This window comes from Juglans microcarpa x Juglans regia, chromosome 1D (assembly GCF_004785595.1).
Source record: "Juglans microcarpa x Juglans regia isolate MS1-56 chromosome 1D, Jm3101_v1.0, whole genome shotgun sequence".
In the NCBI taxonomy this organism is placed as follows: Eukaryota; Viridiplantae; Streptophyta; class Magnoliopsida; order Fagales; family Juglandaceae; genus Juglans; species Juglans microcarpa x Juglans regia.
This window is the reverse complement of record NC_054594.1, coordinates 14487988-14513539: the sequence shown is the minus strand read 5'-3', so window position 1 is coordinate 14513539 and position 25552 is coordinate 14487988. Positions and strand designations below refer to the sequence as shown.

Below are 25552 nucleotides of genomic sequence, written 5' to 3'. Positions count from 1 at the left end.
CTTTTCCAAAGTGAAAGTACCAAAGTTCGCAAGAGATTTCAAACCTATTAGCTTACACAATGTTCTGTATAAGATTATTTTTAAGGTTTTGACTAATAGATTAAAGAGAGCCTGCCTTTGATTATTTCTAGTAATTAGAGTGCTTTTATACCAAGAAGGCTAACATTAGATAATGTGTTAGTGGCATATGAAGCACTCCATTCTATGGAGACTCAACAGAGAGGGAAAGTGAGAAGTATGGCCATGAAACTTGATATGCCCAAAGCATATGATAGGGTGAACGAGGTTTTTTCGTGGGGTTCCAATAGAAAGAGAATAAGATTCATTTGAAAAAATGAGAGCTAAGCATTATGGAGGTATGGACTTTGGGGATCTTGAGTACTTTAAATTTGCTATGCTAGCTAAGCAAGGTTGGAGGATGCTTCAAAACCCTAATACCTTGGCAGCAACAATCATGAAGAAGAAATATTTCAGAAATGAATTAGTGTTGGAGGCCAAGTTGGGGTCAATACCTTCATTACATCGGAGGAGCAATTGGTTATATCTGGACTTCTTAAAGGAAGAGCTATTATGGAGGGTGGGGAATGGTCGAAGCATAAGAATATGGCACAGGCAGCTCCCACTTCCAGCTTCTTATCGGATCCAATCTCTTGTCAAGATACGAGACCAAGATGCAAGCGTTTAAGAACTGATTTATGAAAATACAGGTTGGTAGAGAGCAAATCTAATTAAAGAAGTTTTCAGTGAGAGTGAAGCTGAGGCAGTATGTAGTCTGCCTATCAGTGGTAACAGATCAAGAGAACAAGCTGATTTGGAGAGGGAAATAAAATAGGATCTTCTCAGTTAAGGGAAGCAATAGATGGCCTACATGAATATCAACAGGCAGCAGCGATGATTGCAAACTAGTAATAATTCTGTGAGAGTGAGAGTCATGATAGAGGATGGACCAAGCCTGCAGAAATCATGATGTAAGTAAATTGGGATGCTACTATTAATAACAAATCAAAGTATATGGGAATTGGAGTAATCGTTAGGGACTCGGATGTTAAAGCATTGGCAACAATGTGTCGAAGACTCATGCTCATTACTCACCCATCAACTGCCGAGGTACTGGCATTATGGAAGACAATGATTTTCTGCAATGAGATAAGAATAAACCAGTGCATATTTGAAGTGGATGCTCAAGTTGTGGTTAATCCATATAAATAGTGATGAGTAGAAGTGGAGCCGGTACGGTCAAATCATTGATGATGTGAGATACATTTTCAAGTCAATACCTCTGTGGGAGATCCAATTCAGTAGAAGGGAAGCAAATAAGGTAGCTCACAAATTAGCAAGGATGGCTCTACAATTAGGAGGAAGACAGTGTGTGGATGGAAGAATGTCCTGACTCCATTAAGGAGGTTGTTTTGTCTGAAAAACTGTGTATTCATGAACCTCTTCGATTCAATGAAATGTTTCGTTTACTTCAAAAAAAAAAAGTGTGCTTTTTAGATACGATTTTTTTTATAGGAGTCTTCTATTCATTAAAGAAAAAGTTGAAAACAGATGGAAGCATCACGGAGGAGAGCTGAACCCGTGTAAACCAAGCTCTTCCAATAAAGAGTAGACAATAAAAAACACAACCACGCTCAATTAAACTATTTAAAATAAAAATAATTGAAAATACAAGAATTTAAAAACCATATCCTTCAAAAATAGCCTTGGAGGCAGTGGTTGGACATCCACTCCCGAGCGTGGCCAACCACACTGTTTGAACTGCAGTTGGCTGACCCACTATTGGTTCTCGCCACCTCCAACCACCTTGTGCAAGTGAACTTGCATGGCGTGACAAGATCAGCTCTGTACAGGGTTCTCCAGTCATGCAGATGGATCTCCACACAAAATGGTGAGGTTAGCCAGCCATGGGAGTGGCTAGGGTAGTTGGCCCACCCCAATAACCCCCCTTGGGGTGGCCAGACTAGCCCTCCAAGGGATAGGAAGCCACCCCTTAAATTTTTTTTTCTTTATTAATTCTTTTATTTTTTTAATTCAAGAAAATTTTATTGGGGTTATCTCGTGTACCCCAGCCTTTTTGGACAAAAACCGGAGGCTAATCACCTTGACTTTCAATTTCAAGAGTAATGCAGTGCACGTAATCATCCCTGCAACCAACAAAAATCCTGCCACCAATCATGACAGGTGATGAGAATACATCTCCCTGTAGGTTCAGCCTTCCAAATTCCTGCACATATATTCCTGGTTGACTTGCCTCTCCGTTGATATCCCAACTACTGCTAACCCGAAGCAAACACATGCTTCCCGAACTGGAACAGACGCAAATCAACCTGGAAACATAATGAAAGGTTTATAAATGATCTAGTGTGTGTGTGTATATATACACATTATATATATTCACGTTTTCTGCCAAGTCTACTTTTCCTCTACCTGTCAGATTTAAGCAAAGGATCGGATAGGAGCTGCAAGTGCTCATCCACACACGCAGATGCAGTAATTGGATTGCCAATATTGTATTCCCAGAGTAGATCTCCCTTTTCCTGTAATGAAATTCAGCAGTAACCAATGAGCAATAGTCAACGGAATGAGTAATTTGAATTCCTAGTTTACAACATCTAGAAAAGAAGTATTAAGATTCATGCTGCCGCATTTTATTACTCAGGATGTCTATTTTAACTGGAGAAATAAATACTTAATCTGCTACAAAAAGTTTATTCACAAAGGTACTATATGCACAAAAGAGGACACCATGCCTGAGACTTGCGGACTTATTTTATGCTACTCTTACATGTGGATGGCCAGATAAGACGTGGATACTTGATGTGTAAGATTTCAACGACAAACCGATTTCTGAATGTAGGATTTTCTTTTTGCGGCTTTTCTGTTAACAAATTTATGAATTCCTTGATAGATTTTACTTGTAGTGAATAACAATGATTATCAAGCAATTGGATCGGTACTCACAAATTCAAGAACAAAAAATGAGGTCAGCTATGTTAGGAACTAGGAAGGGCAGATGGCCTTTCAACTTGAGATAAGGAAAAGCATTATCTCCTCGCTCTAATACTATATTAGAGGAATCCAAATAGACATGCAATAAAGTGGGATTCAAAACAACAGATTATGCAATTAAATCACTGCAAAGAAATAGAGTTTACCAACCACCCATTAAACAAAGCAGCCTATTAAAAGAGATCAAAACGTACTCTTGGTTCAAGTTCGAGGATAGATTCTAATCGAGGTGAGAATGTGAGGCTTCTCTTTTATGTAGATTAGCTTCTTTTTGAAAGAGAACCTTTGGTCAGAAAACAAAAGGAGAATCTTGAAGTCTAGTGAGAAAAAGTGCAACCAACCATCATCCAATTTCTCATCATTACAGATCATCTCTCTCTTCTTTCTCCCTCTGTAGATTCAAGAGTGTGTAGAAGAAAGCAAAACTTTTCCTTCTCTCTCTAGTTTCAAACAAATAGTTGTTAGATCTATGATAGATTTGTTAGATCTGTGTCATGTCTTTGGATCTTTGTCAGATCTAGGTCAGTACTTCGGATACTTGTTAGATCTGTGATGGATGATGTTGGGTACTCTCCATATTCAGGTTATAGTGGTTAGAAGCTTTGTAGTTTGTAGAGGATTATATACTCATCAAAGAATTGTTGTTTCATACTTTCCCTCCCTGCTATAATTAGAGACAGCTGTTGTTAGAGTTATTGCAGCCAAAGGGGGTGGGAGGTTTACTGCCATGAGGAATTGTTCTTGTACTAGAGGCCTCAAGTCTCTATTTTCTTTCTGAATCCTCTAAGAGTTCGTGTGTGATGGAGTTTAATCCTCACTCGGGTACTGAACTGATTTGTGCAACTTAAGTCTGTGATATACTGTGGTGATTTGTTTGGTAGATGTTATTGCTATGGTGATAGTACGCTGTGATCATCTATTTAATAATTGCTGAGTGAGTTTGTTTGTCTTTGTTCGAGTTTTTTTTCTTCTTTTGTTGTCAATCCAGCATTGCATTACTACACAGCATACTGGTGTTTATATAGATTATTCAGTTTATTCTAATCAGCCACTTGGCCAATAAAAAAGTCATTACAGATGATCAAAATTATTTAGGACTTTTTTTTGTACAAGATACTTGGGGAATTTACCAGTTCAAGTGAAGAAACACTTCCATCTCTGGAACATATAAGCACCTGTAGAATAACAAACAACAAAAGAAATGTGTAAAGTAGCATCAGCATCAATACTGTATGTTATTAGTAATGATATTAAAAGAGCATTCTTAAAATACCAGGACATGCCCAAACTTTACAATACTAAGGCATGTTAAGCAGGACAAAAGCTTCCACAAATTTGAGACGCTTCTGTTCATATATTATTATGATAACTTCTTCATAGAATAATCTTGAAGAAATAAGACATGCCCAAATATTATGTTCGTTTTGTCTTTCTTTCTTCTCAGTTCTTCATTGTTGGGAACTCAGAAGGTTATCATAATTAGGTGTGCAAATAGAAGATCATATAGAGTAGGGGGGTCACTATATTACACAACGAATTAGTTCAATATCTCAAGGCATGCATCAATTTGATTTACCCTATGCATTACTTTATTAGGAAGTTGGCCGCCAGATTTATAAAGCAAGAAACTTTCGACAAAAAGAAAGCAACAAGAGAGAGTTTACATCAACAGATATTGAAAACATTTTTTTTCTTTTTCTATATGACAACTTGGACACTTACTTGATGAGTCTTAAATCTAGAACCTAATCTTCCACCGTTCTTATGTAAGGAAGTGCAATATGAGGCATTTCCTTTACTCCGATCAAGCCACCTCAGCATTTTCCTAATTATTTTAGTTCTTTTACTATTTTATTGATTGCATTAGTTTTATTACTCCCTTAATTACAAAACAAACCTTTACACTTTCTCCAGTTGTGACCATTCACTGGTCCATCTCTCATACATCCCCCTTGCTATTTTCCCTCCTGAAATGGTTTTAGATTTCACTTTTATTTAGTCCGACATACTTGGTCTCTGTCTGATGAACAATACGTGTCTATTGAATCACATTCAGTACAATGGGCACCACCCAAGGGAGCAGGGGTCCGCCTCCTGGCACCGGTATGGGGTGCCACGTCCTCCCTGTGCGGGGATGGTTCCGAGGGGAGAAACCCCACCCTCTGCCCATGCAGGGGCGGGAAGGGGGCTACCCCGCCCCATAGGGTGTGGGTAGCACCCCTAGCTACCAAAGCTGAAAATAAGTCTAAATATAGAAGATAAGGTTATCTCAGGTGGAAGAGGGGGAGGGGGATGAACTTCATAATCAATAATATAGATAACAAACTTTAGTTTCTTGAAGAAAATTATATACCTGAGAAGGAAGAGCAGCAGAAATGCAGGCTCCGGCAAATATTGGACCAGCAGTTCTATACTGAAGAAGCACAAAGGGTTGAAAAAATCATGTTAAAAGCCATGAGTCCAGCATGAACGTTAGAAAACTGAAAGCAAAATAAATTAAACCTCCTTCCCTTTAGACCTCATTTATCAATAAACTTCTGAAAGATGTTCTAGGTAGTAGGTATAGACTGCACTCATAATTGGTTGTTATATGACAGATAATTTTTCAATTTGAAATATATTGGTTTGGAAATTTAGACATGTACCCTTAAAGTGGAATTAGGAAATATTATTGGAAAAATCTAATTGTAAGCGATTATGCGCACTAATACGCGCACCCATTCAATATGATTGGTCAGAAAGTAAATTTTATTAAAAACAGTGCTAATTTGAATTTAGAATATGAAGGCAACAACATTAGTACACAGATTGGTACGCAAACTTGCTTATACATAGCAAAACTCAATATTATTTTCAATAACATTTACATCTGAGGTTCCACTCCTTTGGATATATGTAACGCCTCAATGGAAGGCCCAAACCACATGGCCTATACTCCAAAAGAACTAGTCAATGATACAATTGGAGCCCCATTGGAACCTTATAAAGAGCAAGAACTTCTCATTCCCAAGCAATGTGGGATCCCATACACCACCTACCCTTATCCATATCATATGGGGGCATCACAATCTACCCCTCTTAAATTCCCGACGTCCTCGTCGGGCCTGTCCATTGTAGGTGGCACGGCTCAAGTCCCACATTTCTGGTTGGGATAGGCTTTGATACCATTTGTAACGCCCCAATGGAAGACCCAAACCACATGGCCTATACTCCAAAAGGACTAATCAATGATACAATTGGAGCCATATTGGAACCTTATAAAGAGCAAGAACTTCTCCTTCCCAAGCAACGTGGGATCTCATACACCACCTACCCTTATCCATATCATATGAGGGCATCACAATATATCTCATGTTTTGTGAATCGTGTGCAAAAGCCTTTGACTAAGGATTTGTTTACATGTGAGGTTTTCTTGAAAATTTCTGAAAGTGTTGAAACATTTTGAGAGGTTGGTTTTTATGGGGTTTTGATGAATTGGTGGGATCCACTAAAAAAATGTTTGAATTGAGAGTTTTTTTATATGTTTTTAATTGGGGTCAAAAAATCCATAGGGTCTATTAAAACTACGTTTGGAAAGAAAATTTTTGGGAGGGTTTTCATTAAAGGTTTGTAAAAGTTGTTTTAGTTTTTGTTTGTTAGAGAAATCGAAGCAAAACCTCGAGATTAACTTCAGATTATTTTGGTGTAAAGATGTTCAAATTGAAAGTGAAAAACTTTTGAGAAGTTTTCAAAATTTTCTGGTTCCCAAACTTTTTTTTTTTTTTTTTTATAAGTAAAAAGTAAGTTTCATTGATATGAATGAAAATAGGCATAGCCCATGTACATAGGGAGTATACAGAAGACCATTCTCCTCACCACACCATGAACCTCCATCTCGCCAAATGGCCTCTCCAACTAAGAGACATTTTGCTGCTCGATAGACTCAAAGACAAGTCCATCAAGCTTTGGCCACCACCCCATTTGTTGGTAAGCAAGTGATCGAAAAAATCAGCAACATGCCCTTGAATCACAGGGGCCTCCGTACAAACCACACCATCTATATTCAGCATCTCAATATTATTGGTTCTCCTATGAGAGTTGGCCACTCTATGGAAGAATTTCATACTTCGATCCCTTCTTTCAACCATAATACTCTTGATTTTTGGCACCAACAAATATCTTCTAGTAGGATAACCCTCTCTAATTCTAAAACTACCTCTGACTTCCAAGATAATTCTTCCAAGGAAATAACCCGACCCTTCTGTATCCGCTCTTAACTCCTAGCTCCTCCAACATGGTTTTTTTGCGGTCACCTATATTGCCAAAGGATTGAGCATTCCAGAGCTTTAAATCTCTTTTTAAAGCTTTTAGTTTACCTACAAGGACAAAACTAGGCGTGCCGTAAATCTGATAAGAAGACCACTGATAAGTGTACGAAAGTGCACTCTAAATACCCTATTATTAGACTAAAATGCTAAAATGTGAATAGAACTCATAAGAATTAATGTGTATTCTTGAATTGCGTTTTTATTTACTTTGAGATACTCCTAAGCAGATTTTTATGTTTAATTTCAGAGTTTATAAAAGAGTTAGTCAAAACCAAGTCAAATTCAAAGGACTTTCAAGTGGGCAAGAAGTTGGAACAACCTAAGAACTTTCAATGAGTGCAGGACTCTTCAAATAAGGATAATGATGGAATTTGAGAGCAATTCGGATCAAGAGAAAAAGAAACAAATCACAAAAGGAAACTGCAAAAAGTCAAGAGTCCAAAACGCGCAAGAAGACAGCCTGGACATGCCTTAGTGTTTTGATCATAACTTTTCACTCATACATCTAATCAATGTAATTCTTAATGCATTGGAAAGCTATCTTAAAGGGCTACAAATTTGTCTCGAATAAGGATTTCTAAATTCGAACTCCTGAAGCGTGTACGTGGCTGCCAAGCTGAGTCCTAAAATTTTTAGGCGATTTTTTATGTGGGAATCATGAAGACATTAGGATTTCTTTTCTACCCTAGATTAACATATCATTAACACGAAATGATGGAGTTTTTGAAGGGAGGAGGCACAGTTCTGGAGAAGAGAAAAATACCATTTTATTTTTTGGTTCTTCCATGGAGAACTAAATCTTGGATAAAGCCTAGGGCGGAAATTGATTGGTGAAAATACTTTTATTATATTTCAATTCATAAATTAAGCTTTATTGTTTAAGATTCTAGGATTCAGTTCTCTATTTGTTTTGGATATTATAAGTTTGAGACAATTATATTAAATCTTGCTATGGTTTGATTTTGTTGAGCTATAGGATTATGAATATATGATTGTGACTTAAACATGTTTTTCATGTCATTGATGTGATCTTTTGTGCCTTATTGTTTGTAAACATAGTGTCGTCTTTAGATCTAACATTCATTTTTATATATGAAAATTGTGGTTGTAAAAGGAGAATAGATTTTAGAATTAAATTTGAGAAAGTAGATGAATATAATGTCATATCTTCCAATTAGGAATTTGGTGCTATAATTCTTAATTGTATATATAGTTTGGATTGAAAAAATCAGAGTATTGGATCTGGTTAATGTAAGCCCAAAACTTTACTTGTCTTCTTATCCATACCCTAATCTCATTTTAATTACGTGCTTTAAGTAGAATTTTCAGATTCTTGTCATATTGTAATTTGATCTTTTCTTTTAAGCTTGCGTCTTGTTGTGTTTCTTCCGACTCCCTGTGGATCGACACCCTGAACTATGCTATAACACTGCATACTAGTTTGGGTGTAATCAACCACCATTGCCTAACCCTGTCCACAAAACCTTCAGTTTTCAAGCACATATTTTCAAACTTAAAGTACCAACGCCCTCCTTATGTACTAGCACAATCCAACAAGATATGGGAATGATCTGAACATAGGTGAGGCGACCTCTTTTGACAAACATCCGGATAGGGAGTTTCTCATTCCAATGAAACTAAAAATATATCCAATCTAGACCCCGTATGATTGTTGGACCACATGAATGCTCCACCTATGAGGGGAATATCTACTAAACTCAAGTCGAAAATAAACTCCGAGAATTCCGTCATTGTTGACAGATTTCTTTCTTTGACTGAATAATCCTTCTATCCCTTCTCATTCATTTAAGTAGTCAATATAGATTACACCCCATTAGCCATACGAAAACTAACTTCCTATCTTATAGGGATTCAAATCTTAGATAAGATCTGTTTCCCATACTTATCTACTTAATCTAAATATTCAACTTACAAATTATATAAATCCTATACAGCTGTACAAATATATCTATACCCGAAATACATAGATAACATAGGAATTAATTCAAATAAATATAATCCACTTATAATTGTTGGTCGCAGCCTACTTTCTCCTAAACATTCACTTGGGAATCTTATAACATTAAAGTCACCACCTATACACCAATGCAATTCCCACCAGCTATGAACTCCCATTATTTCTTCCCATAATAGTCCGTTGTTGTTGTCCAAGTTTGGCCCATAAACACCAGCAAAAGCACACAAAAAGTTGTCTTCCACATTCTTAAAGGAACATGCCATTGTGTATTCCCCTATGAAGCCCATAAATAGAACACCTCTTGAAGCCCCATCAGATGAAAGATAAGCCCAATCTACATTCATAAAGAAGGTGCTAGCCCCTTCCCTTTGGATCTTTCTTGGCTTGAGCTACCCTCATAGTTAAGACACTAAGTTAGTCTCTTTAGTTCCCTCTATTTTTTACATCCTGATTTCTTGATCTAAGCATGACCAACTTCAATGGCAGTAAGCAAAGCCATGAATTGTTCCTCAAAACCCTCACATTCTATCCCTACACAGTGTTGAATTTCATTCACCTTATGTATAACCCAATCAGAAGCTCTAAACTGACTTGGAACATACAATTCAGAGGTATGGGCTCCTCGACCATGTTGATCCTGTCCCTAGTTGCCCACTGCGAATCCAATGGTGTCCCCATCTCCTCCTCCGCAAATATATTACTGCAATCCCATTCAAGGAAGGTCTGCATCGAAATTAGCATCTGTGAGGGCCCAACATCAACACTGTAGGCAGATCTCGCACTGGGCAGGTCTTTGGCCACGTCCACCTACTGTATAGCCTTTGCCGGAGGGGATACCATCAAACATTCCAGAGCAACCACGTCCCTGCTACTCATCGGGCCACGTCCAACCACTGGGCAGATGTGGTGTGCTGAGAATCCGACCCTCAGTGGCGAGGAACGCTCAAAACCGTTAAAGAGGCAGTTGTCGTTGCCTCCCCCCCCCCCCCCACCCACCCACCCACCCACCCACCCAAAATCCCTACTACTCGTTGGCGTTGGTTGGCTGTGGTGTACCTCCAAGACCCTTTCAGAGACATCTGTTGTCATCTCCCCCACCATCGACGTCGCCCTCTCGACCACCATCGAGGGTTCCTCGGCTGGTCACGGAACAAACGGAACCTTTGCCGGCGAGGTTCCCAAACTCCTGCTGACGAATGGGCTCAAAGCACCACCCTCTCTGATTCTCCAAACTGGTTGGGTCCCGAGCCTTGCCTTGCCTGCATTATGTCCCATGGGCTAAGGCCCCAAAGAGTGGGCCACTTGTCTCCTTTGCCCATCAGCAATACTGGGTCCAATTACCCCCGAGCCCAAGCCCACTTGTCCCACTTTGAGCTGACCAACTGCAGTGGACTTACTAAGTCCATTTGTCTCTGAGACCAAGTCTATACCGAGCCCTGCCCTTCTACTATTAAACTCCATGCCCAGGCCCAAGCCCAAGCCAGAGCCCTACCCTTCCTTAGAACACCTTAATAAGAAATCAACCTTCTCCTGGAGTGCCTTTAATTAACCCAATCAGAAGCTCTAAACTGACTTGGAACATACAGTTCAAAGGTATGGGCTCCCCAACCATGTTGATCCTGTCCCTAGTTGCCCACTGCGAATCCAATGGCGTCCCCATCTCCTCCGCAAATATATTACTGCAATCCCATTCAGGGAAGGTCTGCATCGAAATTAGCATCTGTGAGGGCCCAACATCAACACTGTAGGCAGATCTCGCACTGAACAGGTCTTTGGCCACGTCCACCTGCTGTATAGCCTTTGCCGGAGGGGATACCATCAAAGATTCCAGAGCAACCACGTCCCTGCTAATCATCGGGCCACGTCCAACTACTGGGCAGATTTGGTGTGCCAAGAATCCGACCCTCAGTGGTGAGGAACGCTCAAAACCATTAAAGAGGCAATTGTCGTCGCCTCCCCCCCCCCCCCCACCCCCACCCAAAATCCCTACTACTCGTTGGCGTTGGTTGGCTGTGGTGTACCTCCAAGACCCTTTCAGAGACATCTGTCGTCGTCTCCCCCACCATCGGTGTCGCCCTCTCGACCACCATCGAGGGTTCCTCGGTTGGTCATGGAACAAACGGAACCTTTGCCGGCGAGGTTGCCAAACTCCTGCCGATGAATGGGCTCAAAGCACCATCCTCTCTGATTCTCCAAACTGGTTGGGTCCCGAGCCTTGCCTTGCCTTGCCTGCATTATGTCCCATGGGCTAAGGCCCCAAAGAGTGGCCCACTTGTCTCCTTTGCCCATCTGCAATACTAGGTCTAGTTACCCCCGAGCCCAAGCCCACTTGTCCCACTTTGAGCTGACCAACTGAGGAGGACTTACTAAGTCCATTTGTCTCCGAGACCAAGTCTATACCGAGCCCTGCCCTTCTACTATTAAACTCCACGCCCAGGCCCAAGCCCAAGCCCAAGCCAGAGCCCTACCCTTCCTTAGAACACCTTAATAAGAAATCAACCTTCTCCTGGAGTGCCTTTAATTGAAACTTCATGTCCAATAGTGTACAATGTACGCCTTTGTAACATCCGAGCCCAGTCAGGCTGCTTTACAAAATTTTGGGTTATAGTTATGAAAAATCGTTTGGGATTACGAGTAAAATTTTTAGAAGAGAGTTTGGGCCTAAGATGTTTTTGGCGGTATATAATTTTTTTTAATAGGTTTGATAATTAGGTTTTAAAGTCTTTAATGGATCAAGTGGATGTTCTCAGAAAATTTATGGGATAAGTGTATTTATTTTAAGTTGAGTAGAGACCCAAAACTTTAGATAAAAGCCATGCAATAATCTCGTTAAGGGTCCAAGACGTGGGCCTAAGTATATATATATATATATATATATTTTACTTTATGTTATGTTATGTTATTTTCTTTTCTTTTCTTTTATTTTCTTTTTAGACGTAAGAACCCAGTCCGTGGAATCGTTTTCCAGACTCCATTGCATGGTTTGCGTCCAATTTCCTTTTTCTTGCAGTCTTTCCATCCTCTCCTCTAGGTTTTTTATCTCTTTACTATATATATCTTATATATATGTGTTAAGCATCCTCAACTTAGATTCAGTGCCGCTGCCCTCTCTTAACTCTTTCAGCCATCTAAACTCATCTGAGCCTCCAACCCCAACCTCAGTACAGACCACAGCCAGCCATCACTTCTCAGTAAAACACCAAACCGAAGGGCTCGGTTTGCTTCCAGTAAACCACCACCCCAAAGCTAATCCACGTGCAGCGACGCCGCCAAGCACTGTTTGCGCCAGTACCTCAGCCTCTCTCAGTCCACCACTTCAGCCGTGTGCCACCACCCACTCTACGTAAAACACCATCTCTGTGTACACTTTTGAAAAGCAGAACATCATACCTCTGTTTTTCTCAATCAAAACAGAGAGTTCTTGCCACTGGACAACCACACCTCGCGAGCTGCTACAAGCTATCACCACCTGCGCGGAAGAGGACGCCGGACACCCACAGACCACCTCAGCCCGTAGCAACCCCTCACGGTGAGCATCTGCTTCTTTGCTCCCTCTCTCTCGCTCACCTCTTCCTAGGGCTGGACAAAATTTCAGAAATTCCAACTCCGCCCGACATCCACTCCGATTTCGACTTCGACGGAGTCGGAGTGGTCGGATTTCGACTCCGAAATTTTTTAAAAAAACCCAGATGTAAAACGACGTCGTTTTACATCTGGGGTTTTCTTAAAGAAAAAAAGAAACGACGAATGCGGGACGGCGTCGTTTTATGGAACGGAGGGGGCCAAAACGCAGGAGCCCCCCCTTCCCTTCTTCTTTCTTCCTTCTCACTTCTCTGTTTTCTCTCGTCTGGCATCTGCGATTCTGCTGCGTCCACGATCTGCTGCCGTGCTGCGTCTCACGTCTCTCTTGCGTCTCGCATCTCCGTTGCCGCCATTCGTCGTTGCTCCTCTGTGCGACTTCAAGCCGAGCTTCAGCATACGGTGAGAGTGACGGGTTCCGAACTTCCGAGCCCTAGAATTAAATTTAGTAGTTTAATTAATTAATTTTATGTAAACGTCTCTCACTCTCGTGAATTGATATTTTGTTGTGATTCTTATGAATTGATTTTGTACATTTGTAGTAAGGAAATGTGTTTAATGAAATGTATGATGTGTTTGTAATTTGTTTTGTATGCATGCATAGTGTTTGATAAAATGTGTAAGAGATGTGTAAGAGTCAAGAGATGTGCATAGAGTCAAGTTGGTTCATTTGCGTTGTTTTCTTTACATGTAAAACAAATAACAAAGTCATTGAAACCACCCAACTGCTGGTAGTGTCTTTATGTCGACGATCATAGTGTGTTGACATGGATGGGTATGAAAAGACTTATTTTCCAAGTTCTGCCAAAATTTATTTGCCTATCACTTCTAATTTGTGTGTGGAAGATTGTATTGAGCGTTTAAAATGGTTTTCACAAAAAGTGCACCATCAATTTTGGTAAGATAGGTGTTGGTAGAATTACGAAGAACAGCCATTTCTTTTACCCTATAGCTGGGTGGACACATTTGTCACTGATCGTCTCCTGAGCTCATTTTGTATGAGCTTTTAGTTTAATGTTTCTATTCAGTTGACATGGTTGATGACAAGAACGAGAACTTATTGAATCAATCGTTTGTTTCTTACCGTGTCAATTTCAAATTCTTGATCATTAAGATTCATGTGCAATTGGCTTTGCCTATTTTTAGTAAAATTATTATTTACTGATTAAAAAAAAAAAGCTTCATGTGCAATACATAATAATATTTAAGAATAGATATTACCCCTCTTTCTCCTTTCAAACAAATTGAAAGGATTGAAGTTTTGCTATTTGGAATTGTCTTAGGTCTAATTCCTATTGCTTTGGCTGGATTATTTGCAACAACATATTTACAATATAGAAGATGAAGTTAAGAAAAGTAAACTTCATAAAATTTTTCGATTAAAATTAAACGAAATTATGTGGCAAGTGAGAGGCCTGTGGAAAATATGATGACAACGAAGTGGCATAAATATGAAGGTGTGGGTAATTCATATCACTTATCATAATGGGGTATCGCATAGGATCTCCTTCATAATGTCCTAATGCATAAACTTTTCATAATGTCCTGATGCATAAACTTTTGAGGCCTGAAGTGAGTAGTGTAACCTCTTAACATCGACATTGGAGGAGAGGACATTTTTGAGTTAAATATGTGTTGCTAGTGGCATAATTCCAAAAAGAAGCAGGAAACATTAGTTGATGTTTTATTCGGCGTTTTCTGAAGTGACGAGATTAAAATCTCATTTGGATTATTAAACTAATTTTTTTTTCCATTATTATTTTTTCAGCTTCTTTGATTGTGACATGGATCATCCACAAGGGAATGTGGTGGATGCCAATGCTACAACTCCTACACCGGTGGGTACTTCCACCCCTAAAGCCACATCTAGGGCAGCTACATCTAGAGCAGCTACATCTCGTGCAGCTACTTCTTGTGTGAGTAGTCGACTCCCACTCCCAATTGATATAGAGGATAAGGATATGTTCAACGAAGAGGAAGAGATGCCCATTGAGCAAGATCAACCACCACGGCCTTCTAAAAAGAGGTCGTGAACATGAGAGCATTTTACCAAAATTCCTAGTAATGTTGCGAACCTGGTAGCAAGATGTCATTACTGTGGATCACTTTGTGGATGCCATTCGAAGAAGCAAGGTACCAGTGTGTTAATAGCACATCTAAATGGTTGCCAACGATATAAGATAGTGAAGGGATTGCAAGCCACTGATCAGACCAACCTCAGTTACCAAACTTCTACAGCCACTGATGGTACACAAAGTAAGAAATTGGTCATCCCTTAATAGCACATCTCAGGACAGTGAAGGCTACAAAGTTTATTAGATTGCTAAAAAGTGATGTTGATGACTTATATAATCACTACAGTAATAGTTGTCAGCCTTCATCCGCAGCTGGTAGCTCCTCACATTCGAGGTTGACGGGATCGACAGTTTCCTCAGGTGATACTGACCCATCTGTAGGGGTTAGAGGCAATCGTATTATACGACAGTATCATCAGCTCATGTCAACAAGGAATATTATGCATTGTACATCTGAGGTTGAACGATATTTTATGGAAGCTGTCGAGGCACCTAGTGATGTATTTCATTTATTAACTTGATGAAAAGTTAATTCCACCAAGTATCCAGTCTTTTCTCGTGTGGCATGAGATGTGCTAGCCATTCCTGTCACTACGATTGCCTCAGAGTCGGCATTTAGCACTGGAGGTCGCATGTTGGATGCTTATCGGAGTTTATTGTCACCGTCAAAGCTATAGGCTTGAATCGGGTAAATTTATATGCTTTTAAATGATGATTTAATCATTTTTAATGTTTGTAACTTCTATTTTTTATGATTTTATAGATCTAATTGTGAACCCTAATATAATTGCCGATGATTGAGAGTATGGAACGGACGCCACTTGAGAGTTGGGATGGAGTTGAGAGAACCCCCTTTATTGGTAAGAATCAAATTATTCTTTTACGTGTTCAATTTTTTATTATCAATTTTTTTTTCATTTATTGATTGTAACTTTCTATCTTCATTTCAGGCATGACTAATGGAACAAAAAGCATTTGAGTGAAATCCATGTTTAATTTTTATGTAGTTATATTTCAAGGCTGAGTCATATTGTTATTACGTTATAAATAGGACTGTTATAACTTATGGCTACATCATACATGTTATTTACTTTTTAAAATATTTATGTAGTTATATTTATGTAGTTATATCTCGAGCAAAGACGTGGGATAAGTACTCTTTATTCTATAATTTCTATTAGTACTTATCCATCCTTTCTCAAACGTTTATAATTTATTATCCAACTGAAATTAATCGAATTATACAAATTCGTACCATCATTCTTCTCTATATATACATACATCATCTAAGTTTACCTCAGCATATGGAGGATACTTGTGGTCTAAAAGTACAACTAGTGATGTGAACAAATTTGAAGGGATAAATTATGCCCATCAAAAGCCTTGAAAAAGCAAGTGTTGCATCAACAAGCAGCCTCCATACTCTAGTGTTGAGGGAAAAATTAGTTGATTGGCATATTCTTGTGAAAACCTGGGTAAAATTGAGTTGTAACAAGTGTTGAAGCAGTGTAATATGAAAAAGATTGAAGTGTGCTCAACATGGCTCAACTGGCGCTTCATCAGCGCTCGAGCGGAACCCATACAGAGAGGTTCGCTCGATGTGCGCTCGACTCAGCGCTCGAGCGGAACCCATACATTGTGGTTCGCTCGACGTGGCACTCGAGCAGAACCTATCCAGAGAGGTTCGCTCGATGTACGCTCGACGTAGCGCTCGAGCAAAACTCATACAGAGTGGTTCGCTCGATGTGCGCTCGAATTTTCACTCGAGCGGTTTCAGAAGACAACGTGCGCTCGACCTTCGCTCGACACCTCGCTCGAGCCAATGTTCAAGACAACCTAAAATTCATGATTTTGAGCGCCGTGTCTTGCTGGGACTATAAATAGAACAGCTTTTGAGCGTTGTCTTGCTGAGACTATAAATAGAACAGCTTGTTTCTATTCTTTGGTGTGGAGAAACAGAGCAAAAACCCTAGTTGCTTCAAGAGTCATAGAGAGAAACCTTTCCTTACATTGTGAATCTCTCTTGGACAAACACATCTCCACCACACCACACTCAAGATCAAATCTTATTCAAAGTCCATTGAAGTGGACGTTTTGTTTGGCCGGAAGGTTTCCGGAGCTGTTGTTGATGCAGAGATCGAGATGTTCTCGTGGGATGCTATAGAAAGGTCGAAGTTCCGACACTAAATGCGTGTAGAGATCGAGTGGGTCACTCGTGATGTTGCAAGCCAAGTTTAAGAACTACAAAAGTTTTGTGAGTGTCTATATTGGTTGTAACAAACTTTTTCTATAGTGAATTTTAGGTGATGGCTTACACCCAGAGTGGTTTTAGAATTTGAAGACGTTCTTCAAATGAGTTTCCACTTCGTGACCAAATCTCAGTGTTGATTATTTGTATGATTTGTATCATCTTTTAATTGCTTCTTGTCATTAAATTTTATTAGATTAGAAAATTTGAACTGCACTTATTCACCTCCCTCTAGGTGTTGTATGGGATAGAACCACTGCTTTTTCATCTAGTAAATTAACCACAACAAAACAATTGCGATTTGTAGTGCACCCAAGGGTTAAAGTCAGTTAAAAATTTGTGTAATTTTCGACTCACGAGTCATGAGCACTTTTAATGCTAAATTTCAGGCGGACATAAAACAAATTAAAGATATAATCAAAATTCAGTAACAAAATCAGAAGGAATATTTAAAGTATTGAAAACTCTTAAATAAACCAAATATGTGTAGATGGTTCACTTATAAAAAAAAAATATATGTTGCTCACTATCTGAAACGAAATTGAACAAAATTTAAATAATAAAAAAAAAGAATAGAAAACAACAACTAGAAATTTATTTCCGAACGGAGTTCGGAAATTTAATTTAGAGTCGGAGCTCCGACCACAGTTCAGAGTTCCGATCGGATGCCGGAGCTCCGACCACCGTTCGGAGTTCCTATCAGAGGTCGGAGCTCCTACATCCTATTGGAACTCCGAACTGTGGTCGAAGCTCCGACATCCGATCGGAGTCGGAGTTGCAATTCGGCTCCGACTTTTGTCGGAGCCGGAGGTTGGAAACGAAAACTCCGACTCCGTCGGAGTCGGCGCCCACCCCTACCTCTCCCTCTCTTTCTCTCGTGCTCAGCGCTGCTCGGCGGAAGCTCCACCGCGCTCCTGCTCTTCTGCCGCGCCACCACAGCTCCTCCAGCCAGCCCCGTCGCGCGCCTTACCCCTCCACGCGTGCCACGGTTTCCCTTGGGTAAGCCCCTGCCGCTGCATGCTGGGTTTTATTCCAATGTAGTGTTTGTTCATCTGATTGTTATTCTTATAAGTTATATACGTACATAACATATATTATATATATGTATATATATAAAGTGTTAACTTAATAGCTGAGTACTATTACCAATTTACCTTAGCGTAAACTCCAGATATATGTTTCGGATGATAGTTTTTTTTTTGGTTATGTACTTTAAGTGGGTTTTATTTTTAAATCTCATAAAATATTATTTGGTGTAGATAATATTTTAATAATATTGTTAACTAAAGGAAGTAAACCTATTCTTTAGAGAGGAGTTTTTCATGACGTATTTTATAAGATTTTTAAAGTAGTCTAAGTAGTCTATTAATTTATAATATGTTGTTGGTACTTTAGATAGTTTAAATATTACTTTTATTGAGTTTCGTAATTGTCTTAACACTTGTTCGATTAAATCTCTTATTCGGTACGTATTCGATTAAGTGAATATTGATGGTTTTAGAAAATGATGGTATTTTAGGAATTATGTAAATTTTAGGTTTTGAGGATTTAAAATAGGTTTCCTTTAGCAATTTAAGTTAAATATCGAAATACGTGATTGATTAAAAATTTACGGGAATTACATTATTTTTATAGGTGAGATTAATATTTGTTCGGCTTTGTTGAGGAAAATTTTTGAAAGACTAAAGAGTCCAGGTAAGCGGGATTCCTATGCTACACTTTGCATAAAATAAAATGATCTGAGATTGATTTTAGAAAATATGCATGTGTTTTGTTATGAAAAGAAACTTTGAAAATGATCTCAGTTATTTATTCTGCATTACTCATGAAATTTTGTATAACGAGGAAATATTTTCTGACATGACTAGTGTAGACATGAGCTTAGTTTGACATTTTGTTTACGAACTGTACAAAAGAGAGCGAATATGAAATTTGTGCTTAAATTATAATTTTGTGATCTGATTTTGTTCTGTTCTGAAAATATCTTGTACTCTGATATGATAAGATGTGATTTCTGAAACCTCTGGCATAACATTCTGTTTCTATTCTGACCTTACCACAGGTGTAAAATTGTGGCCTCTGTTTGGGTTGGTACCAACTTTTCTGTTTCTGGTGTACTCACTTTGGAAACAAAGTGGTTTTCTGCATAGTCTTTCCTATGTGCACACTCGAGGCTCCGACAATGATAAGGGGAAGATTCACATTCTGTTTCTGCTAGGTTGGCCATCGGGGTTCTCACAACCTTACCACGAGGGTTAAACATGGAATTCTGTTTTGATATGATGTTTTAGTTATGCTGTGTCAAGGGAATTTTGAATAAGAATATTGTGAACTTTCGCTCTGATATTTTGATGACATGTTCTGACTCTGCATTCTGAAAATAAAAAGTGTTTTGTTCTGCATTCTGAAATCTGTAAATGCTCATGTTTGCATACTGGTATATGTTTTCTGCTTACTGAGTTGTTGATAACTCACCCCTATCTCCATAATATGTTTCAGATAATTTTTGATGCGACAACTGGAAATCAAGAGTAGGGAGTACTTGCAAATTTGTTGAGCATAGAAGACTAAGTGTCTTAGGGTACAATGACTGTTGGAGAGTCTTTTGGTAGTGTTAATATTGTATGTGACTGGTATTTGAGTAATGGATATTCCTAGTCCTTGTGGGAAAGTTCATGTTTATTAATGATACACCACTGATGTGCCCTTATGTAGAAACATGGATATTTGTGTTGAACAAATAGGTTAATATGTTATAGAGACTCTGGTTTATTTTAAAAGTATTATTTGGAAATGATTTTTTTTTTTTTTCGGTAATACGAGTTAACTCTCCGGACCTTCAGGACCGGGGCGTTATAGCCTTCCTCTTTCAGACAGACAGCAAGCCTGCCATCGCCACCCTGAGCATTGACTGTATTTGTTGTAAGAGGAGCTTTATCGATCTCGTGCCCGTTATCTAGTCTTGCAGAGGCTCCTCTCCACCACCTACGGTCTCATATATGCCCCTCCCTTCATTTGCAAACCCCATAGTGCCTCCGCCATCCTCCTCCATCTGTAACCCTCCACCTCTTCAGGTATGAGAATAAAACTACGCCTGCTGCCACCTCTGTATTCTACTACAGCCAAGTAACAACCACAAGCATTTGAAAATCTCTACGCTATGAAGTTGTGATTTCCTTCCCTTACCGTGGTGTAGAAGTCCTTTTTTGCCCCCTTCAGACAGCCCTCCAATGATTTAGTAAACCATTGCACCGTGGACAACCCCATCCTCAGCTCATTCACCACCTTCCAGCTTCTCTCGGTTATTAGCAAGAGGCTTCCATCCTTTGATAATGAAAAAACTTTTGATTTTATCACTAAATGTTTTGAGAACCCCATTCTATCACAGTCACCCTAACAAACACAACACTCAACCGTAACCTCACCGTTACAAACCACCAGGCATCATCAGAGAAAATTTTCCTAATCTGAGTTATGGATGTACAGAGAGAATATTATCACTCATGGACGGAGAGAAACATGCACGGGAATCTCATTTTAATGGCAAAGCAAGTTGATATGCAAATCATTCAAATCAATGAAGGGAAACTAAAGATAATGGTATGTAGTTGACACAAATATTAGGCAACATAACGGTACCTGCCAAATGATGGATCCACTTGAATCCAATGCAAGAACATGCCCATCCACCAAGCAACAAATAACTGCAGTGAAAAACAATGCAGGAAATTGTAGAAAACATAATACTCTAATAATACATAATACAAAGATCACAAAGGGAGAAGACACAGACAATTAATTGAATGAAGAACATGCATACCATTTTCATTTAGAGAACTGATAGTGAGAGAACCAAACACTGGCACTTCGAACTCATGCAGCCACAATATATTAAATGGTAAACTCTGCAAATACAAATCATAGCTTAAGTAAACAAAATAATCCTACCAAGTTAATTTGCAGGTAACGCAAGTTCATAAAAAAGAAAAAAAAAATACATTATAAGGGTAATGTACCAAGGTACAAGAATCATTAAATTTTCCACTAAAAGAACACCATATTTCAGCAAAAGAACAAGTAGTACTTGTTTCTCTTTCATTCCTTTTCAATTTCAATTATAGGTTGAACACCTTATCATCCTTTTCCTCCTAATCCTTCATAGTTCTCTTATATATTAATTAATTGTTGCAACTTTTTCCTATCCCAATAAAGAAATGGTTTTGCAGTAATTGCGGTGGTGAAGATGATAGTTCATATGATATATGGGGGAGATAATGGTGAATGGCCATGTAGAATAATCATAAGATCATGCAACAAAAAATGTAATAGAAACTGTGTATGTTGTTTACCTACTCTATGTTATTTTGTTTGCAGGATTTGAAAATAGAGTTTTTCCCTTAAATAAGTTTCCCATTTCACTGCACTATGTAAGGCAGAAATCAAAATCCAAACTAAAGAATCCATTTCAAACACAATAACTGCAAATCCTATTGCCATTCTTGGCCAAATTTCCTGAACTTAGATTAGATACATCTTTCTGAAACACATTGTATTCTAATACACTGATAATTGAAATTTTCCATACTTTAATTGATATAGCTGTCATACGGCCACTTGTAGAAGCCACATAAAGTGTTTCATGCACCTACATCAAAAGTAAATTAGACGTCATATCAGGTAAAAGACAAATCAATAATCTCCAAGTTAGGGGTATTCTGTTTTAGTGAGACATTTACCGAAAAAGAAACATGCACACGCATGCGCAGAGTCAGTAGCAAGTTTAGCTTCTCAAGCCAAGAAACCAAAAATAATATCCCATCATTTACATGATTCATTTGAAACACAAGCATGTGATCATGAAAATCTATACAGAACATATGGCAGAACTAATCCCCCGTTACCCCCCACCCTAGCACCAAAAATAGAGAACCCATTTACAGCTCATGTCTGCAATTCCTACACCTTCCTTTTTTTAATTAATAATTCTTCATTGATAATAGCAAAAGATGACTACAATTTCTAAACTGGTCAAACCTGATAAACACACATGTTTTTAATGATTGTTTGGAGTTATTTATTTAAATACAAGCTACTCAAACAATATAGGTTATCTAGCTGCATTTAAATTTTAATTAAACGTTAGCCAAAAATGATCAAAATTGTACTTAGGTATTTCTTATCCATCTGCACAGAATCTTCATACCCAGAACGAAACCAAAGTGCAACCACAATCCAAGAAAGATAGCCCAATACATCCGGGCAGGGCTGTCCATCGGGTTGGGTCATGTCGGGTTCGGGCCATTTTTTAATCAACCCAAACCTGACATGACCTGTTTAACCCATTAAAAAATCATACACATATTTTATCATTCCTACTATTGGATAACAAAGGTAAAGACTACAACAACAAAAATTTAAATTAAGTGACATACGTTTCAATTTAAAAATCAGTTTCTAGCCAAAAATATGCAGCACGTCAATCAGCCTGTGACCCGAATGACCCAAATAACCTTTTTTTTGGGCTAAATGGGTCACTCGGCTCAACCATGGGTTGACCCAACACAATCCATAAATTAATTGGGTCAAATTCGGGGCCACCCAAATTGACCTGAATCCAATTATGCACAGCCACCCTATTATTATGTGTCGGGTTCGCTAATTGTGTAAAAAATAAACTGGTGCATAACAAGATTATATAGACATTTCGTGAAAACACATCACAATCAATGGAAGTGACAAAGTACTTCAAAACAAAAGCATTTTCTGGCAATCAACCAAGCATGATTTGTGAAGCAAAATTAAATGATTTGATCAAAATGACTGAATGCAAAAATATACCTCATTGATTGCAGGCGATCCATATATACTTCCACCGCAAGGAAGCATATAAACACAGCAACGGTTTTCATAGTCAAGAGCATATAAGTTATGGTCATACGATCCACACCTGCAGATAATTGGTTGCAGATTTAAGTCCTTGTAAAAGAAAGGCTAGTGTCCTCTAGTAAATCATATGCCTTAAAAAACTCACATGAAGAAAACAAATCAATTATATGCTACCTTCAAAGCATAGTCCCCACAACATACATAATGCCAAAAGTATACTCTTCTACCATCTCCAACCACAAACTAATACAACCTGCAAACCTTTTCCAACCCACGGGTCCCACCCTAACACTGCTTTAAAAACTAAAACAAACTATTCACCTACATTTGCAATAGATAATAATGACTACCTCACATGCGATTAAACTGAAGCAGCAGGTAGACCAGATCTGACGCAACAAATGCAGCGGAATAGACAAAACACAAATATGCTTCATGAAAATGAAGCAACTCTTCTGTAAATCTCAAATATCTCACTTTAAGATAACCGAAATAGGGAAAAACTCTCAAAAAGTGTATTTTCATCATAAATATCAAATAATAATAATCAACTAATTTCCAAAATGACCATTGTCTTGTCTTGCCATTATATAGGTTTACAGATACAACACTCTTAAATTGACTCTAACACTATAATAAAACTCTAAACCTTATCGGTCTATGACTTTGACCAATTGCCCATACTAGAAGTTACCAAAACATAAAAACCAAACCAATCTAACTTAAACAGAGTAACCGTGCATATAGACGCCAAATAAGATAAAATTCATAAAAGGTTTTAATTCCTATCCTAGCCCACACGTAAATAACATAAATTTTAAAACAAAAATTGAAGTAAATTTGTTACTATACTGTTTGGGAAGGAGAGCCATTTGGTTCCAAGACTACTGGCAAAAATGAACCATTCACTTTCTGAGATCAGTGTACATTTTAGGGGATACATTCATCACAATAATGCCATGCGTGATCATTGAAAGATGAAAAGGACAAAAATGGGTATCTTCAATCAGCATTACTAAAGGGATAATTGGTATCTCTCTAAAATTGACAGGAGAGAAATAAAACCAGTTCAGTTGAAGAAAATGTAAGAGGAAGTATTTGAAAACATTACCAAATCAAGTGTCTACGTATGTCTACAACTGGCTGTGACTTCACCTTCAAACATTAAAAGTGAAATTTGATCAGCCAAAACAGCGGATTAAGGAGGACAAATAGCAATGCTTTAGTTTTAGATGTACAGAGAAATAAGATAGAAGCAACTTAACAGTATCAAAGACAAAATCAAGAGATTCCTGATGCAACTTTGAAGGAGTTTTCTTATCAATTGTCCTATATATACAGAAAGAGAATCGACTAGATAAATACTTACCTTGCAGAATACTTTTGTTTTTAAGTGAATAGTTTTAAAATAGAAAGAAATAATGCAAACACCAATATGCACCTCTGCCTTTAACTGTTAGGCAGAATAACCAACAAATTTTTTTCTGATAAATTTTTTTTGATAAGTAAATCAGAATCTCTATTGAGTAGGATGAAACTAGGCAATGCTCAAGTACACAGGAAATATACAAAGTGAGACACCTAATTACATTTTATTAAGCTGAAAAGAAGATAGGAACTCATGAATATTCCCGCCCTTCAATACAATAGCAGAAAACCACTGTAAAAGAGAGAATATAAAAAAATTCCAGATTTCCCCCACTACACGCTCCTTGTTGTTAAAGCACCTATCATTCCTTTCCGACCATATACACCACATTAAGCACAAAGGTATCATTCGCCACACTGCTGCCAGTTGAGCGCTATTATGCCTCCTGTTCCAACACGCTAGTAGTTCCACCACACTCTTAGGCATGACCCATCTCAGCCCGGCTCTATTGAGGATACCATCCCATTACTCCCCAGCCACCTCACAATGTAGAAGCAAATGATCTATCGATTTCTCATTCCTTTTACACATATAGCACCACTCTGTGACCACCATACCCCGCTTCCTCAAATTGTTAAACGTCAAGATCTTCCCAAGCCCAGCTGTCCAAGTAAAAATCGCAACTTTAGACGGCACTGCGACCTTTCAAATACTCTGCCACGGAAAGAATGTGGACGGCTGGCTTGTCAAAACCTTGTAGAAGGACTTAATTATAAACTTTTTTCTCCCCATGTGAATCCACAACATACGGTCACCCCCATTTCCTCCTAACTTTGCTGAATACAAGTAGCTGTAAAAATCTGCCATCATCAAGTTCCCAATCCTGAGCATGTCTAGTAAACGTGACATTCCAAGTAACCGTCCCGTTGGCACAACACAAAACATATGAAACTGCAGCTTGCTAATTCCCAGCTAAATTAAATGCATATGGAAAAGCAATGGAAAGAGGACTCTCCCCACTCCAAGCATCGAACCAGAAACGAGTTCTTGCTCCATCCCCCACCTCAAACCTAATATATTTTTCAAAGGTGTTCCACTCCT

The 25552-nt window shown here is 38.6% G+C and overlaps 1 protein-coding gene and 1 long non-coding RNA gene across 3 annotated transcripts in view; both read right to left on the bottom strand.

The window, feature by feature from the left end:
- Positions 1-1618: 1618 nt before the first annotated feature.
- The window catches only part of LOC121264797 (putative acyl-activating enzyme 19), a 33429-nt gene continuing 9495 nt past the window's right edge, over positions 1619-25552 (bottom strand). For both annotated transcript variants that reach the window (XM_041168100.1, XM_041168109.1), the window contains 9 exons: positions 24194-24237; positions 23035-23143; positions 21782-21841; positions 21017-21101; positions 20836-20900; positions 5363-5422; positions 4140-4184; positions 2428-2537; positions 1619-2327 (listed from right to left, as the gene is read on the bottom strand). In XM_041168100.1, coding sequence (XP_041024034.1) covers positions 2093-2327; positions 2428-2537; positions 4140-4184; positions 5363-5422; positions 20836-20900; positions 21017-21101; positions 21782-21841; positions 23035-23143; positions 24194-24237 — 813 coding nt within the window. In that variant the 3' untranslated portion in view covers positions 1619-2092. The remainder of the gene's footprint in view (positions 2328-2427; positions 2538-4139; positions 4185-5362; positions 5423-20835; positions 20901-21016; positions 21102-21781; positions 21842-23034; positions 23144-24193; positions 24238-25552) is intronic.
- LOC121264811 lies at positions 12694-18186 on the bottom strand. The gene is made up of 2 exons (XR_005940564.1): positions 18055-18186; positions 12694-12861 (listed from the first exon to the last, which is right to left on the bottom strand). It is a non-coding gene; the product is annotated as an uncharacterized LOC121264811 (long non-coding RNA).